This window comes from Oscarella lobularis, chromosome 3 (assembly GCF_947507565.1).
Source record: "Oscarella lobularis chromosome 3, ooOscLobu1.1, whole genome shotgun sequence".
NCBI classification, from domain to species: domain Eukaryota; kingdom Metazoa; phylum Porifera; class Homoscleromorpha; order Homosclerophorida; family Oscarellidae; genus Oscarella; species Oscarella lobularis.
This window is the reverse complement of record NC_089177.1, coordinates 3,848,500-3,863,890: the sequence shown is the minus strand read 5'-3', so window position 1 is coordinate 3,863,890 and position 15,391 is coordinate 3,848,500. Positions and strand designations below refer to the sequence as shown.

General features: G+C 47.2%; 2 protein-coding genes and 1 long non-coding RNA gene across 4 annotated transcripts; 1 reads left to right on the top strand and 2 right to left on the bottom strand.

Moving 5' to 3' along the window:
* Positions 1 to 20: 20 nt before the first annotated feature.
* On the top strand, positions 21 to 4,592 carry LOC136184224 (retinoblastoma-like protein 1). The gene is made up of 22 exons (XM_065971085.1): positions 21 to 303; positions 366 to 499; positions 564 to 803; positions 890 to 954; positions 1,003 to 1,128; positions 1,176 to 1,259; positions 1,317 to 1,602; positions 1,650 to 1,754; positions 1,810 to 1,911; positions 1,960 to 2,041; positions 2,102 to 2,167; positions 2,227 to 2,286; positions 2,338 to 2,426; positions 2,485 to 2,539; positions 2,594 to 2,659; positions 2,715 to 3,295; positions 3,361 to 3,538; positions 3,593 to 3,853; positions 3,905 to 3,955; positions 4,007 to 4,072; positions 4,124 to 4,243; positions 4,296 to 4,592. Exons 1-22 carry the CDS (start codon positions 181 to 183, stop codon positions 4,476 to 4,478), a joined length of 3,123 nt encoding a protein of 1,040 aa, XP_065827157.1. The 5' UTR covers positions 21 to 180; the 3' UTR covers positions 4,479 to 4,592.
* Positions 2,618 to 4,365, bottom strand: LOC136184266 (uncharacterized). The gene is made up of 2 exons (XR_010669325.1): positions 3,316 to 4,365; positions 2,618 to 3,254 (listed from the first exon to the last, which is right to left on the bottom strand). It is a non-coding gene; the product is annotated as an uncharacterized lncRNA (long non-coding RNA).
* Positions 4,593 to 4,598: 6 nt separating the features above from the next.
* On the bottom strand, positions 4,599 to 15,378 carry LOC136184220 (chromodomain-helicase-DNA-binding protein 8-like). Of its 2 annotated transcripts, none has more exons than XM_065971078.1 (46): positions 15,237 to 15,378; positions 13,163 to 14,698; positions 12,932 to 13,108; positions 12,798 to 12,866; positions 12,680 to 12,738; positions 12,510 to 12,624; positions 12,370 to 12,456; positions 12,258 to 12,323; positions 12,117 to 12,188; positions 11,937 to 12,064; positions 11,799 to 11,874; positions 11,630 to 11,742; positions 11,443 to 11,567; positions 11,258 to 11,370; positions 11,030 to 11,191; positions 10,894 to 10,974; positions 10,679 to 10,838; positions 10,481 to 10,632; positions 10,279 to 10,420; positions 10,092 to 10,210; positions 9,935 to 10,029; positions 9,812 to 9,875; positions 9,660 to 9,748; positions 9,513 to 9,603; positions 9,349 to 9,456; positions 9,093 to 9,301; positions 8,952 to 9,039; positions 8,788 to 8,890; positions 8,665 to 8,738; positions 8,517 to 8,605; positions 8,375 to 8,467; positions 8,189 to 8,289; positions 8,046 to 8,142; positions 7,714 to 7,996; positions 7,376 to 7,667; positions 7,214 to 7,305; positions 7,036 to 7,151; positions 6,617 to 6,971; positions 6,264 to 6,555; positions 6,125 to 6,213; positions 5,878 to 6,075; positions 5,740 to 5,824; positions 5,556 to 5,692; positions 5,368 to 5,505; positions 5,206 to 5,310; positions 4,599 to 5,155 (listed from the first exon to the last, which is right to left on the bottom strand). In XM_065971078.1, exons 2-46 carry the CDS (start codon positions 14,681 to 14,683, stop codon positions 4,820 to 4,822), a joined length of 7,356 nt encoding a protein of 2,451 aa, XP_065827150.1. In that variant the 5' UTR covers positions 14,684 to 14,698; positions 15,237 to 15,378; the 3' UTR covers positions 4,599 to 4,819. The 2 variants fall into 2 exon arrangements, with proteins under 2 accessions (XP_065827150.1, XP_065827151.1); XM_065971079.1 differs by having other exon boundaries at positions 5,556 to 5,680.
* Between the last annotated feature and the right edge of the window lie 13 nt (positions 15,379 to 15,391).

Sequence of the window (15,391 nt, the reverse complement as noted above, 5' to 3'; positions counted from 1 at the left end):
TTTGGTCATAGCAACCCGATCGTTCGCGCCACAGCGATCTAAATCTTCAACGCATATTTCGCCCAATCGAATAGCAGCAGACGAGAGCGGGAATTTGCAAGCGTCTTCCAAAGACGAAACCTCGAGCAAAGAAAGTCGTTCAGGGTCCCGCGGGCAACCGGGTCCCAAACTAGCAACATCATGGCGACAACGGGCGACAAAGATCGCTACGAAGAAATGTGTCGCAACCTGAACATGGACGAAAAAACTCAAAAGACAGCGTGGAGCGAATTCGAAAGCATATGCGAGAATTATACGATAGAGGTGAGAGGAGAGAGAGAGAGATGTGCGCGAGTAGCACGGGGTGGTGTCGTGTCGTGTCTCAGGGCGATAAATTGCACTGGCTCGCGTGCGCCTTGTACGTTGCATGTCGAAGCGCGACAGTAGCGACAGTCGGCGGCGGCGAAAGTCAGGGAAATAGCGTTTCGTTGACGCAAATTCTTCGCTGTTCGGGCCTAAGGTACGAGAAGAAGAACGGAGAAGACGCGTCTTTTCACCTTTTGGGGTCCCCTCCCCCCTTTTAGCTTGATCCAGTTCTTTCATAAGATCAATAACTGGATGGACATGGTGAATACGGATCGATCGTTGCGAGAGCGAATCGAAGCGCTCGAACGAAAGTTCGAAGTGACGAGCTGCGTTTTTAAAAAGTACGACAAAATCTTTCGCGACATGTTCAATTACGGCGGCGGCGACGACGATGGGGGGACTTCGATCGAAGGGGGCGGGGCTTCATCCACTGAAGCGAGACGCGGAAGAAAATCAAAGTGAGAGTCCCTCCCCAATTGAAAAAAATTTCCCTTTTTCTATCTATCTATCTATCTATCTATCTATCTATCTATCTATCTATCAGAGCAAAGATGTGCTCTCCGGCTGAGCTATATCGTTTCTGCTGGACTCTCTACATATATATCAAAGGTTTAATTAATTATTTTTATTTAATCTTACTTGATTGATGTTACCTAGGCAATTATCCCGCCGTCAACGGCGATCTCGTGAATTCCCATCATCTCCTCTTGTGCTGCATGGACACATTGTTCGCTGGAGCTCTCATCAACAATCGAAGAAAGCTACTCAACCCAAAATTCCAAGGTAGAAGGAAGCATCTTATCGATACGACCATCATAGCTCTCTTTCAGCCCTCCCACAAGCATTTCAACACGCAGAATTCGATAGTGACACTCCACCTTGCATAATCGAATTCCTATGCAAACAATACAACGGTAGTATCATTAGGTATTCCTTAGCTGTGGGGATGGACTTAGTTGTGGTGCTACTAGGAATAACCAGAGAAGCAAAGGCCGTGAGAGAACACTATTGGAGACCTCATCTAAGGAATCTCCACGCAAACAAAGTCTTCAGAGGAGATGAGAAAACTTTCATGTTTGATCTCTTCGAAATGCCCAACTTCGTTCACAACAACAAATCGATTAGTCAAGAATACGAAAATTTCGTTCTATCCAAAGGCGAATTCGATGAGCACATTTTTCTCGGTGAGAAATCTCACCAAGAAATTGGGACGCCTTCTAAATCGTCCGCCGCCCGAAACACCCCATTCGAAGCAAGGTCAGGATTTTACGTTTTTGAAAATGAGATTCAAAATATTCGCGCAGGTCCAAAGTGTCTCGAAATTTGGCGAGACATTTTGAGAAGGCTTCCGCTCTCTCTCCATCCACTCCTCTCACGGGAAGAAATTATTTACCAGAAAAAGACACGCAGTGAGAAAAAAATTTTCACTCACTGTTTTAGACATTTTTTATGATAAATTTTTAGTGCAACGCCGGTTTCGAATGCAACCCAATCCGTCATAAAACTTCAAAGTCTGATGAGCGGTTGCCATAGGAAACCGAGTGCACGCCTCGCTTCATTGCTACAGTGAATTTTGCGTCTAATACATTATATGGATACTAGAACGTTTTTTAGGTCATTTGAGCCTGACTGTGCCGTTGCTATAGAGACGAGACTTGAAGGATTAGGGAAGGCTGTTATGGAGGGATATTGTGAAGTGAGGAAATTGCTACAAGGGCACTACGTCATCATTACGTTTATTATACCCTATTTTTAGACTGCCGGTGATTTGGCTGACTTTGCTCAGAATCGCGTCACACTAGCCACTGTGCTCTACTACAAGGTTTATTGATATTTATTAGATGAGTGGGTGGATTGGATTGGATCCTTGTTTCCTCTTAGTTGCTTCAGTCGGTATTGAATGCTGAGAAAGTGCGTCTCAAGGAGACTTTTCACTCTTCGGTGATTTTTTCCCCTCTGATCTATGTGTCGTTATTTTGATTGGCTATTTAGATTTCGATGCTGCTTGGAAAGGACATATTTCACACTTCTCTTTTTGGTTGTTGCGTTGAAATTGTTCTCTTTTCATACAACTCGCAATGGTAAAAATATATCATTGCAATTTGAATTCTGGTTTACCTCTTCCTTCTTTTTTTTCAGCTGTTTTCCATGGATCCTCGACATTCTCAAAATCCCAGCATATCACTTCTACAAAGTCTCACAGAAACACCAAACCTTACCTCCAACTATATTTTTTCCCCCTACTTAGGTTATCGAAGTGATTATCAAGGAAGAGAAGGGTCTATCAAGAAGTCTAGTCAAACATCTGAATCAGGTGAGTGAGAGAAAGTATGAAAGAAAATGAACCACGCCTTTTTTTTCTACTAAAGGTCGAAGAGCAGATCCTCGATTGCCTTGCTTGGCAAAGTGGATCTCCTCTCTACGCGTCGCCCTTTCAAACGGCTCCCTCTTACGAGGACGTAGCTGTAGTGAAAACACCCGCACCCCCAGCCACGCCCACATCGGCGGCAGCGCCACTGCCACAACCGCACCTGCAGCTGCAACCGCAACCGTTGCCAACGACGACAACGTCGTTTATTGCGATTCCAGCTGTTGCGGCAGCTTCAGCTCAGGATCGTTTTTCATCTCCTATAGTTGTTCATCGGCCCATGTCTCTTGTTGAGAGTGCCCCGGCTCTGGCTCCCGTTCCCGTTCCTGTTCCCGTTCCTGTTCCTGTTCCCGTTCCTGTTCCCGTTCCTGTTCCTGTTCCCGTTCCTGTTCCCGTTCCCGTTCCTGTTCCCGTTCCCGTTCCCACCGTTATCGTTGCCGTTCCCACTCCCACCGTTATTGTTGAGAAACCAAAGCAGACGGGATCGATGGGCCTTTTCTATAGAAAGGTCTATCATTTGGCTCACCTTCGATTGAGTAATCTGTGCGAAAGATTGGAATTCAACGAAAGTTTTCACCAAAAGTAAGACAAAAAGATCTGACCTTGATTAATTAATTAATTAATTTCATGAATATTCTTCTGGTGAGGATTTGGACTTGCTTTGAGCACAGCCTCGTTCATCAACCCCACCTGATGCGCGATCGTCATCTCGATCAGCTAATGATGTGCGCCGTCTACGTCATGGCAAAAGTACACAGAAAAGACGACATCAACTTTCAGAAAATCATGGAACACTATCGCCATCAGCCGCAAGCCAAGAGCCACGTGAGAAGGGGGCGGGGCGGAGGGAAGAGGACCCCATTAAATTAAAACCTTTAGATCTACCGCAGCGTTCTCATCAAACCTAAAGAGAAAACGACGGTTGTACCGGCGGCTCCGGCTCCGGCTCCAGCTCCGGCTCCGGCTCCGGCTTCGTTATCGGATTCGCCGTCACGTGGCACGCGAAGAAGTACTCGAAGGCTCTTGAAAACGGCCGATGCTGCTGCTTCAGACGAAGCGACTGCTTCCCCAGCGCCGGTGCCACCCGTTCAAGTGGAGAGCGACGAGCAACGCGGCGACATCGTCGGATTCTACAACAAGGCAAGTTAGTTAGCGCGCGTCTCTGCAGCTGAAACCGATTTTCCCGCCTAGATTTACATTCCCTCTATGAAGGGCTTCGTTGTAAAATTTTTCTCGTCGGCGGTAAGTTGGAATTAATTGTGTGATAGTTGATCATTTTTCGGGCGTACGTAGACTGCGCCACCCCCGCTCTCTCCTCTTCCCGTTTTCAAGAAAAATCAACCGTCTCCAAAGCGAAAGGTTCTATGACTCCCCCTCTCCCTCCCCCTCTCTCTAGCCTAGCTATTTAAGGTTTCCGCTCACCATTCCCTCTATCTATCACCCCAAAACGCGAGCCACGCTGCCGCAGAACGAGGCAGCTTGACACCGCGAAGCAAAATGCTCTATTGCTTCTCACAGAGCCCAGCTAAAGTAAAAATAAGACGACTAAGAAACAAAACAATGTTACTCACCTCGATTTTAGAAGCTAAAGGAGATGAATGAAGTGGTGGCGGCGCGACTTCCACCTTCCAAGCATTTCATTCTCTTCGATTGCAATCCGGCCGCTAAGCGAAATCTGGCCGCGTCGCCGTTCGCCGAAAGTCTGCGCTCTCTGTCTCAAGAGCGGGAAGACGCGAATTCGCGCGATTCAATGACAAACGAATGATTTTCTTTTTTCTCTCTCTCTTTTCTTCCTTCTCCTTTTCTTTTTTTTGGGTTAATTGCTCTGTCTGATCGCACGCGTGCGAAAATGATTAAATATTTCTTCCCTATACGACAATCAATCTCTCTCTCGCTTTTTTATTTGCAGTGAAACGACCGAATCACACTTGCCTTTTACCCCCGGGGACCCAATTGTCAAATAATCAGTCAGAAACAATATGTCCTTTTAACAATAACAAGATAGAGTCATCTACCGGAATAGTAACTACTACTACACTTAATCTACTACCGGTTTTTTTTCAGCTGACAATGCCCGCGCGCGCGCGCTTCAACGGCTCACCTTTCTTACAAATCATCCTCCGAATCATCGCTATCGGAGTCTACATCGCCACCGCCGCTTGGCCGCGCTTCGGAAGAAAAAGTCGACGCGCCGATCATCGCGGATTCACCACGCTCTTCATCGTCATCATCATCATCATCATCATCATCATCGTCCTCATCATCATCATCATCCTCATCCTCATCGTCGTCTTCCCCTTCTTCTTTGATCGTAGGAGGAATCGCAAAGGCTTTAGAGGAAAGCGGAGCCGCTGGCGGCGCCGGCGGCGGCGGCGGAGGCACGGGCTCTTGACCGGCAGGCGGAGAAGCAATTCTCTGCTCATAGCCCGCTTTCAGAACGTTCTACGAGAAAACATACGAAGGATTCGATCGTTCCACGACGATTCCCTTACCTGCTGAAGAACAAAAGGACCCCAATCGTAAGCTACGTCAAAAGCGGGATGATCTTCCAGCCAAGCGCCGAGTCGACAAAGACGAGGCGCAGCCATGCCGGCCAACTAAAAAAGAAAAAGAATTCCAAAAGCGTTTGTTGGCGACGGCCTTCGTTTTCATACAATTCTCCCCGTTTCTCGATTAACGACATTGATGCGCACGTCTTCGACCTTTCCCTGGATTTTTCCGGGAACGGGCGTCTTATCGGCCGAATTCGGACGACGCTTCTTCGCTTGAGGCGGTCCCAGTTTCACTTCATCCTACACAAGACAAATTACAAGACATTAACGTTTTTTTCGAGTCTACGTACCGCTTCCTTATCGATTTCAAAATCGGGATTCGCTTCGAGCCACGAAGTGATTTCATGCGCAGTCGGAGCCGAAGCGCCTCGTCTCCGTTCACCCGTTTCCTTGTTAATGACAGCCACGCGCTTTTCTATATGTACTACTACGTTTCTTCGCATAAGAAAAAAGTCCCCCGATTTTTTTTCTTACCGGTTGCCTTTCGTTTCGGTCTCCTCCGACTGACCGGTTCCGAAGCGTAGTCTTCGCGCGAAAAATCCGGAACGTACGATCTCTCCTAAATCGAAAATTCGAAGCGCCGCTTTTTTCAATTTCGCGACTAGAACTTACTTTCGATTTTTTGCCTTTCTTTTTCGACGACGACGACGACGACGACGATCCGCCTCCGCCTCCGCCTCCGCTTCCGCCTCCCGCAGACGGAGAAGCGCCCCAATCGTCATCGGAATCATTCAGACTCGAATATTTCGGAGACTTTCCCTTGATTTTCTTCGGCGGAACGTCGAGATAGTCTCCACCACCGTAGCGTTCCTAAACCCAAATAAAAATAGGAGAGAAAAACGAAGGCTAAATCTCGTACGTCTTCAAAAGTCACAGTGCGTCTTTTCTTCCCAAAAGGCTTCTCCGATTTCGACTCGTTCGGATTAAAGTCGGAATCACCAGCAGAATCTATGAAAAAAATCGTTCCCTATGAAAAAAATACTGACGAATAAATTTACCTGAATCGGACGCTCCTTTCGATTTGACGCCTCCCTTTCCAAACAACATTTTCAAACCGTCCACCTGCTTTACTTTAAATCCACTCGCTTGATCGGTAAATCGTTCTCCTCCTCCTCCGTCGCCGTCTTCCGCATCGCGAACGCTTCCAATTCCGCCGCCGCCAACGCCGCCGGCACCGAGTTTAAACGACGACATGAATTGAGGCGACGTCAATCCGCGCTGTTCGACGGGCCACGCGTTATTTTTCACGCAATAAACAATCTGATTGAGACGATGCACGAGAACCTTTTCCTGGCAATAATAATAATAATTAATTAATAAATCCACATACTGTACATGTATGTTATCTTACTTTCGGCCATCTCGCGTGCCATTGAGCAATGACAGAAGCGGCGTGAGGATCCAAAATTCGTCCCGAATAGTTCACCATGGGAATGGCCGCCGCTTGAATTCGCGACGCCACCAGAGGCGGCGGCGGCGACGTATCGTCATCCTGGCTTCTATTTTCATTTGTAGCGGCGACGGCGACGTCATCGGGAGCCGTGGCAAGCGTGGGCGTGGTCGCCTCAGACGGGGAGGGAAGAGTCATCTTCTTTTCAAGAGCTACGGGAGTTGTGACGGTGGGCGTGGTCGCCTCGGGCACGTGCTTCGCGAAATTCAGTTCAGGATCATTGGGAAAGTTGACTTCAGCGCGATTCAGTCCATGTCTAAATAAGAAATAAAATAAAATAAAATAAATAAATAAATAAATAAATAAATAATCGTTATGACCTCGCTACGCCGAGAAGAAGATCATAGTCGTGTTTTGCAACTTCCCACCAGCTGGGAAGATCAAAAGACGGCTGACACAGAGTCAAACGTTCCTGCAATTCCGGATGCGGTAAAACCTAATTACAAAATAATATAAAATACATAATCGAAGGACTCCTTCTCATAATATACAGTGTACCTCGTCTCGAATAGCAGACAATAGCTGAATCCGCAGTAAAACGCGACTCGCCTTATCTTCGCTAACAGGCTCAATCAAATATTTACCGCGAACTAATAAATAAATAAAAGGAAAAATTCCCCCTCCCTAATCTAACATCGAACTATTCTTCTATTTTCTTACTCAGTTTCCCGTAGCGATTCTCGATGCTCTTGCTACAGACCATTTGACACATGTGTATGAATTCCTCGTAGTATTGTTCGAGTTGATCGCTTCCCTTCTTCTCCAATTTGGCGAGCGTGCGAAATTTCGACCAATCGTACGCTCCCGTCTCCTTCTTCAAAACGACGCCGAACGACATGAGCGTGCGATAGAAATCCAATTCCTCGCGCTTCAGCCATCTCTGCGCCATTTCCGCCTTTTTCATTTCCTTCTGTTTCATGAACTCTTCGAACTTTTCCTTTCGCTGTCGCTCCTAAAAATAATAATAATAATAATAAAATCTTTTTTTCCCCTCTTACTCGTTTCGCTTGCATCATTCGACTCTGCTCCTTTCGCTGAATCTTTATAAAGGCGTTCACGAGACGACGAAAGCGCGTGTTCACGTCGGCGGGCGGCGGAAACGACGGCAATTTCGCCGATCCGCTCGATCGCGTCGTCATGTGATGTTCGGATATCGACAACAATCCTTCGTCGCCGCCGCCGCCGCCGCCGCCGCCAAGAGGCTGACTTCCGTCGCTCTGAGACGTCGTCCCGTCTATGTCACCTTGACTCTCAAATTCCTCTTCTTCGTCTTCTTTTGCTCTAGAAGACAATAATGATTTCCCCAAAATTCAATTAAAAATTTATTTACCCGGCTACGGCTTTCTTTCCAGTCAGCTGAGGCCGGCCGACACGCGAGCGAAAACACAACAAAGGATCGTCGTACATTTGAAGATACTTCTCATAGCCTAAAAAAATATATATAGTAAATTCAATAACAAATAGTCCTAATACCATATTTAAAGACGCCAATGAGGAGAGAACGATCCATGTTATCGTCCCACCAAGACGCCGGCGGATCTCCTTCGGGAGTTGGCAAGGCAACGTCGAGATCACTGAGAAAGATTCCCAATAATAATAATAATAATAATAATAATAATAATAAGAGCACATATTATTATTATTATATATGTGTCTTACGCGAATGAAGCTTCGTTGCTCCAAAACGATTCCGCTTTGTCGCCGATGATTTCTTTCTCCAAGAAATAGAGCTGTCGCATTCTGTTTAGAACTCTAAAATAATAAATAGATCAATAGATACGATAGGATCATTTATTATTACTTGTTCGAATGATTTTGCAAATGTCTCTTGTAGCCTTCGTCTTCGAACAGAACATTCGGGTCCTGATCCATCAGAGTAGCCAAATCTTGCTACAAAAGAAAAAAAGAGAGATATACGCCTTGTCTCTCTCGTGCGCATGCGCCGTTACCATGCCAAAATGCTGCGCAGCTGACCGACTAATTTTCTTCGCTCCCTTGCGTCTTCGTCTCTTTCGACCGTCCTCTATAGAATAGTCTATAGGCGCGTGACGTCATCAGGTCGCCACACCCACCGAGATCAGGAAAATCTTCGGCGACGCTGGGCTGCGATAAAATCTCCATAATCGCGTCTCGTATTCGTTCGTCCGGTTTGCAACAGTGTAGACAAAAAACGCACTAGTAAATTATAGAAATAAAATAAATTTTCATTTTCAATTTCAACGGGAGGTTTCCTTACCATCATCCGGGCTATTGCTTCAATATCCTTCTGCGTCATTTTTCTCTTGAAATTTCCGTGCGCCAAAATGTCTTTCCACCTTCCCCAACTTGGAACAAATTTATCAAAGGATTATTAGTTTCCCGGATTATCATTTCTCACCCAAACGTCAACAAGTGCTTCTCGACTTTGAAACACTCGGCGCGTGAGTATCCCTTCTGAACGACTTTGAAGCCGCGCTGAACGAACTTCATTTCGTCCGCGTCGACGTCAGAATCGGAGAAGTCAACAGTCGCGTCGTGATCCTCCGAACCAATGGCATAGCGACGCGTCTGTTTGCGTTGTCGCGGTTGATTCAATATCAATTCCGACTGAGACGATAATTAATGAATTTTCTTATATTAATCTATAGGCATACCTTGGATAATTTTTTCATGTCGAGATCGGCTTTTTGAGCCCATTTTTCCCAGAAATCGGGATCATCGATATCAATATCTAGCGCCCCTTCAGATAGAGCAAAGCTGGCCTAAGAAGAAGAAGAAGAAAGTCGAGTCACTTCCGGGTGTAACAAAAATGTCTCACTTTTGCGAAAGTTGATCCTTTTCCTTCGGACTCAATCTGAATAATCTGCGTTCTTCGCTCGAGAATTTGCTCAATGTCTTCCTCGCAAAATCTGCATACAAGTTATTATTATTCTCCCCCCTCTATTTCATTCTAATTCAAACTGACTGTGAGCTGGCCTTATCGTCGTCCATCACAGAACCGTAAGCGCCTCGTTTCAAAAGATCCTCCACTTCCTTCTTCGACAGCGGTTGTTGCTAAAATCAAATCACAAATAAATAAAAAATAAGAAAAAATAAAAAAGAGAAGATGTTGCAAACCGTTGGAGCTGTCGTATTCATGGACTGAAGAACGGCCTTGTCAAGTCCAAGCTTCATACTCGCCCTGAGAAGAAAACTCACATGACACCTTCCCTACATGGAGAACACAATAGAAAAACTTGCCTATCAAACATTTCTCGTTCGTAGGTGTTGCGCGTGATGAGTCGATACACTTTGACCGCTTTGCTTTGACCAATTCTATGGCAACGAGCCTGAGCCTAAAAAATTTAGAAAAAAAGATCAAAAAAACACACGCGGAATTCTTCCTCTCTCATCTTACCTGTAAATCGTTCTGCGGATTCCAATCCGAATCGAAAATAATCACCGTATCAGCGGCCGTCAAATTGATGCCAAGACCCCCGGCTCGCGTGCAAAGCAAAAACACAAAACGATCCGAATCTAAACCCATTAATTAATTAATTAATTAATTAACTATAAGAGGCGACGGTAATTTTTTCTCATCTTACCCGGTCGACAAAAACGATCAATCGCCGCCTGACGCATGGAACCCCTCACTCTCCCGTCGATTCGCTCAAAAAAATGCCCCTGAGCATTGAGATAATCCTCCAAAATATCAAGAACCCGAATCATTTGAGAGAAGACCAAAACCTAGAAGAAGAAAAAACCATAGAACCTCCCCCCCTAAAGAGAAAAAAGGAAGCTCTTCACTTTGTGTCCGCCGCTCTTAAGCTTCGGTAGCAATTTGCTAATAAGAACAAGTTTCCCGGATGCTTGCACCAAGACCTCGGCCGGATGTTTGTAGCGAGGATGATTGGGATGTAAACCGGCGTTGAATTCATTCGTAATCTTTTCCTCGGCCCCTACAAGAAAAAATAGAATTTCAAAAAATTATCGCTGGGCTCTCACCGTTGATGAGAAAGGGATGATTGCAACATTTTCTCAGCTCCATCATGACGTTCATGAGACTCGGCAAACCTGCCGCACCTCGCGCACCCTTTGCTAGAAATTTGAAATTTCGCTCGAGAATTGCTCGATAGTAGCGCTTCTGAACCGAAGTCAATTCAACCTAAAAAATAAATAAATAAATAAATAAATAAATAAATAAATGAATGAATTATTACTTCAATAATCGTTTCCTCCTTTGCGGCTATATCACGCTCTACGTCCTCCTTTAGCCGTCTCAGCATCATAGGTTTAAGTACCTATCCCCATATGAAAAATTGCTACTACTAACACCCTATTCATTTTAATAATTACGGTTTGAAGTCTTTGGACTTGAGAGTCCGTCTTCAAATCGGAGAATTCCTGAAGGAAAAGATCTTCGTTTGCGAATCTAGCCGGCTCGAGAAAATTCAACAGGCTAAAGAGCTCCTCGACGTTGTTCTGAAGGGGAGTTCCCGTCAATAAAACCTTATGCTCCTATATAAACAAAGGAAGAAGGTGACGTCGACGCGCCTTCTAATAATTCGATTAACGTGGACTTGCCATGAGAAGCGAATTGAGCCCTTCGAGAAGTTTACACGACTTGTTTTTGAGTCGGTGCGCTTCGTCGATGATGACGACGCGCCAAGGAATTTGTCTCATGAAGTCAATGTCAGCTGAGAATTTCATTAGTAGCGCGCGCGCGCGCGCGCGCGCGAGCGAAAAAACGCGATCTCGTCTTTCTTTACCCATTATTTTCACCATTTCGTACGTCGTTATCATCACTTCGAATTTGAATAAGCCGTCGAGAAGATTTCCCTTCTCGTCGCGATGATACATTTCGTAGTCGCCGATCATGCGACGACTTTGGAGACTAGCGCGCGCAACGGGGAATTGACTCAACTCATTCCTCCAAGCTCTCTAACCACAACGTACCTTCCGTGATACACGACGGCGTTGATGTCTGACCACGTTTCCACTTCCCTCTGCCAATTTCCTATCGTCGAAAGCGGCGCAACGACGAGAAACGGACCCCTGATGCCACATTTCTAAAAAAATAAATACGAATTCGCGTAATTGGGCTTTGCTGTTGTTCCATCATTACCTGGACTTCTAATAGAAGAGAAATGCTCTGGATTGTCTTTCCCAGGCCCATTTCATCAGCAAGAATGCAATTTTGACTGAAAAAAAAAAACAAGAGTCCCCCACCAGAGCAACTAAGGTCCCTCCCTATATGACATACCAGTTGTACCAGTTGAAAAGAAGCCAATTCAAGCCTTCTAGCTGGTATTCACGTAGACGATTTTCACCGTTATATACGGGAGACTCGGTCATTCGTTGCCAAGTCGTTGGATGGGGCCTTGCTTTGAACTAAGAGGGAGAAAAAAAAATAGAAACAGCATATCTCTTGCTACAGACTTACTCCCTGCTCTGACGCTGGAGGAATTTTGCACAATTGCATGTATCTTTCTACGCGGTCATTTGGAACGTCTTTCTGCAAAATAACGTACGGAATAAAAAAATATTCTCCTTATTATTATTATTATTATTATAAATATCATACCTCTAATTCCCACGTGCTGTCTTCGTAAGTGAGCGCTTTCCACTTGACCAAATAATGAACAACACTCTAATAATAATAATAAAATAAATAATTTTGAATATCTAAAACCCACTTCTCCGCCTTCTTCCTTTTGTTTTGACATGTCAAGAACTCGATCTACTTCGACGTAGTCCGGATTGAACGGCTCTTCCTCGTCAATCTTAATTGAAAAATTAGCCACGCCCCCATGCACTCCACCACGCCCACACGGACCATGTCAAAAACATTCGCCGTCGTTCTTTTCTGGTGAAATCGTTTCACTTTCATCGGAATGCGTTTGTCCGCAGTCAGATCTTCCATCACGGCCCACTTGGCATGAAGATAAGAACTGCAACAAAAAAAATATATAAAAAAATTAAAATTCTCCCTTCCCCTCTACGCACAAGTTCTTAAACTTGACGAAATACTCTTCCACAATGCCAGTCTCACTATCCTCATCCTCCTTCATAATAAATACATATAAATAAACAATAATAATAATTAAATACTATTGACTTGCACCTGAGCTTCTCTCGTTCGATAAGCGAGTATCCTCTCCACCACGTGAGCATCGGACTCATCCGGAGCCGTCTAACAAAAGAAACGCCCATTATACCTAATTATTGTTATTTTTCTTATAGGGGGCCCCCCCTTACAATAAAATAAGAGGCGTGTAGCGGGGCTTCTTCGTCTCCCACGACAACCCCTTCTCGTCCTTCCGCCCCTTCGCTGCGCTCCTCCTTCTTCTTCTCCTCGTCGTCCCCACTCAAATGCAAATCCACTTCGTCCTTATACGTCTTCCTCGAAACATTCCGCGTCGATCTTCTCAAACCCTAAAAAAAGAAAAAAAAATTCGATTCTATCAGGGATTTCTTTTTCTTCCGCACTTCTTCCGGGATGGCGGACGGCGATAAATTCGGCGACGACGGCAACGAATCGGCATCGCTTTCACTCTCCGTCTCCTCGTCGCTTTCGTAATATTTCCTCCCCTTTGCCTTATTGAATCGTTTCAACTGCATCGCCGCCACGGCGGCGGCGGCGGCGGCGGCGGCACCGCCACTTCCACCCACTCCACCCACACGTCCCATCATCTGATGAGGCGTAAACGTTCCCTGTGAATATTGCGACGGAGCGCCAAAAGGAACTCCTCTCGGAATTCCGCTGGCAAACATGTGCGAAGGCCCCGTTGAGTGAAACTGACTGGGTCCCCCCGCGCCAAAATGAGCTTGTTGCTGTTGTTGTTGCTGTTGGAGGGCCGCCGCTGCCGCCGCCGGGTTTGCGCCGCCAGCGTGGAGTTTCGCCTGGAGTTTGCGTCGTTCCTGCTCTTGATAAGCGGCGCAGAGAATGAAGAGCTGTTTTTGGAGAACGCCGAGACGTTGCTGCTGCTCCGGCGGAAGTTCCCGCACTTCCGCGACCTCGCGTTGAAGTTGATGGATCTTTGGAAGTAGAGGCGGAAGTGAGGCGGGATCGATGGCAAATCGAATAGGCGGCGGCGCATTGGGAACGCGAGCGACGGGCGCTTGAGACGGCGACGGCGGCGGCGGAGCCGGAACATTGGGTCGAGGCGCGGCGGCGGCGGCGGAAAAACTGGACTCTTGAGGCGGCGGAGGCGGCTGACCGTGGTGCCGCGGTGACGACGCCATAGCTCCCATGAAACGAGGATCAAATCGTACGTTGGGTTGCGGAGGAAAGCGCGGCGACGGTTGATATGCAGATCGAGGCGGCGGCGGCGGCGGCGGCGGCGGTTGTTGCTGTTGCTGTTGCTGTGGAGACGGCTGTTCATAGGAAGGCGCACTTTGAGGAGGAGGTGCCGGACTGTGTGACGAACCAGGATGAAGATGTTGCAATTGACCAGCAGGAAGTTGTAAAGACTGACTAGGCGGCGGCGGCGGTGGCGGATGTTGTCCTGAGGGAATTCTTGACATTCCTGGGCCCGTTGCCGTTCCAGCAGGAATAGAAGATCTATGTTGCTGTTGTTGCTGTTGCATGTGCAGAGACGCTATATCGAGTGGACCCCCGCCACTTGCCACTTTGGGGGGCCCGCTCTGATCCCACGGCGCCGGCGCGCTATTCGAATGCATGGGAAGCGTGCCCATGGGTCGAGACGGCTGTGGCGGCGGCGGAGGAGGAGGCGGAACCTGTTGTTGATGTTCGACCTGTCGCATCGCTTGAGCTCGAGCCATGATCTGTTGCAGAGCTGCGAGACTGCTCTGCGACATCGGTGGCGAGTTGAACGACGACGACGATGACGACGATTGTAGGGGAATTCCCGGAAAATTGTCCGTCGGTTTTCGTTGCATCGACGAAGACGGCGGCGGAGGTAAGTTGAACGGCTGAGACGGATGCGCTTGATCGCCGCCGCCGTTATTCAACCAAGCCGAATTCCCTGGACCGGGGCCTTCGGCCATGATGTGACGTGTTCCCTAAAGGGGCCCCCACCTTAATAACGTTTCGCGGCTGACGCGCGATTGTGCGTCGTGCTCGCTCGAAAAGTCGCGAGAGAACTATTTCCGGATTTTTGACGGCGTCCCGCTGTGATATCAATCACGCGGCGGCGCGCAAACGAAACCGTTCGTTGGCAAACAGAAAAAGGAGAAAGGGGCCCCCGAACGTAACGGTGGCAAAACGGGGCGCGCGACGCGTCGAATGGGATCGGGAAGGACGGGGAATGAATGCGACGATGAGTAGAAGTCGAATTATGGAGGCGTGTCCCAAGTTTCGGCTCGACACACACACACACACACACACACACACATTGAGCGCCCGAATCATTGGGGGACCCCGGGTGAAATTTTAAATCGTTATCATCGCTCAACGAACGCCGATATTCATTCGCTAGCCGACGGGGATCAAAGATCCATCCTTCAACTAGCATTCGGCGACAGTTTGACGACGAGACGCGTCGAAAAACGGTCGAAACGGGCGAGAAAAACGTCGATCGGTCGAATCCCGACAACTCACCTTGCGTCACGCTCGAGTCCGATCGCAACGAATCGCTTTCAGAAGGGCTAGGAGATGAAAATAAAAGTCGTTCGAGTCGCTGCGTGTAGCTTCGAGACGATTTGGGGGCAAGCACGTCGCGTGGCGTGGATCGAGCCCATCGAGTTACTACACGA

Coding starts and splice junctions, on each gene's coding strand:
- LOC136184220 (XM_065971078.1), bottom strand. CDS start 14,683: ATGGCCGAAGGCCCCGGTCCAGGGAATTCGGCTTGGTTGAATAACGGC. Junction 8,891..8,951: donor AAGCAATAGCCCGGATGATG/GTAAGGAAACCT, acceptor ATAATTTACTAG/TGCGTTTTTTGTCTACACTG. Junction 7,997..8,045: donor GGAAAGAAAGCCGTAGCCGG/GTAAATAAATTT, acceptor ATTGTCTTCTAG/AGCAAAAGAAGACGAAGAAG.
- LOC136184224 (XM_065971085.1), top strand. CDS start 181: ATGGCGACAACGGGCGACAAAGATCGCTACGAAGAAATGTGTCGCAAC. Junction 955..1,002: donor TCTCTACATATATATCAAAG/GTTTAATTAATT, acceptor GATGTTACCTAG/GCAATTATCCCGCCGTCAAC. Junction 1,755..1,809: donor TTACCAGAAAAAGACACGCA/GTGAGAAAAAAA, acceptor ATAAATTTTTAG/TGCAACGCCGGTTTCGAATG.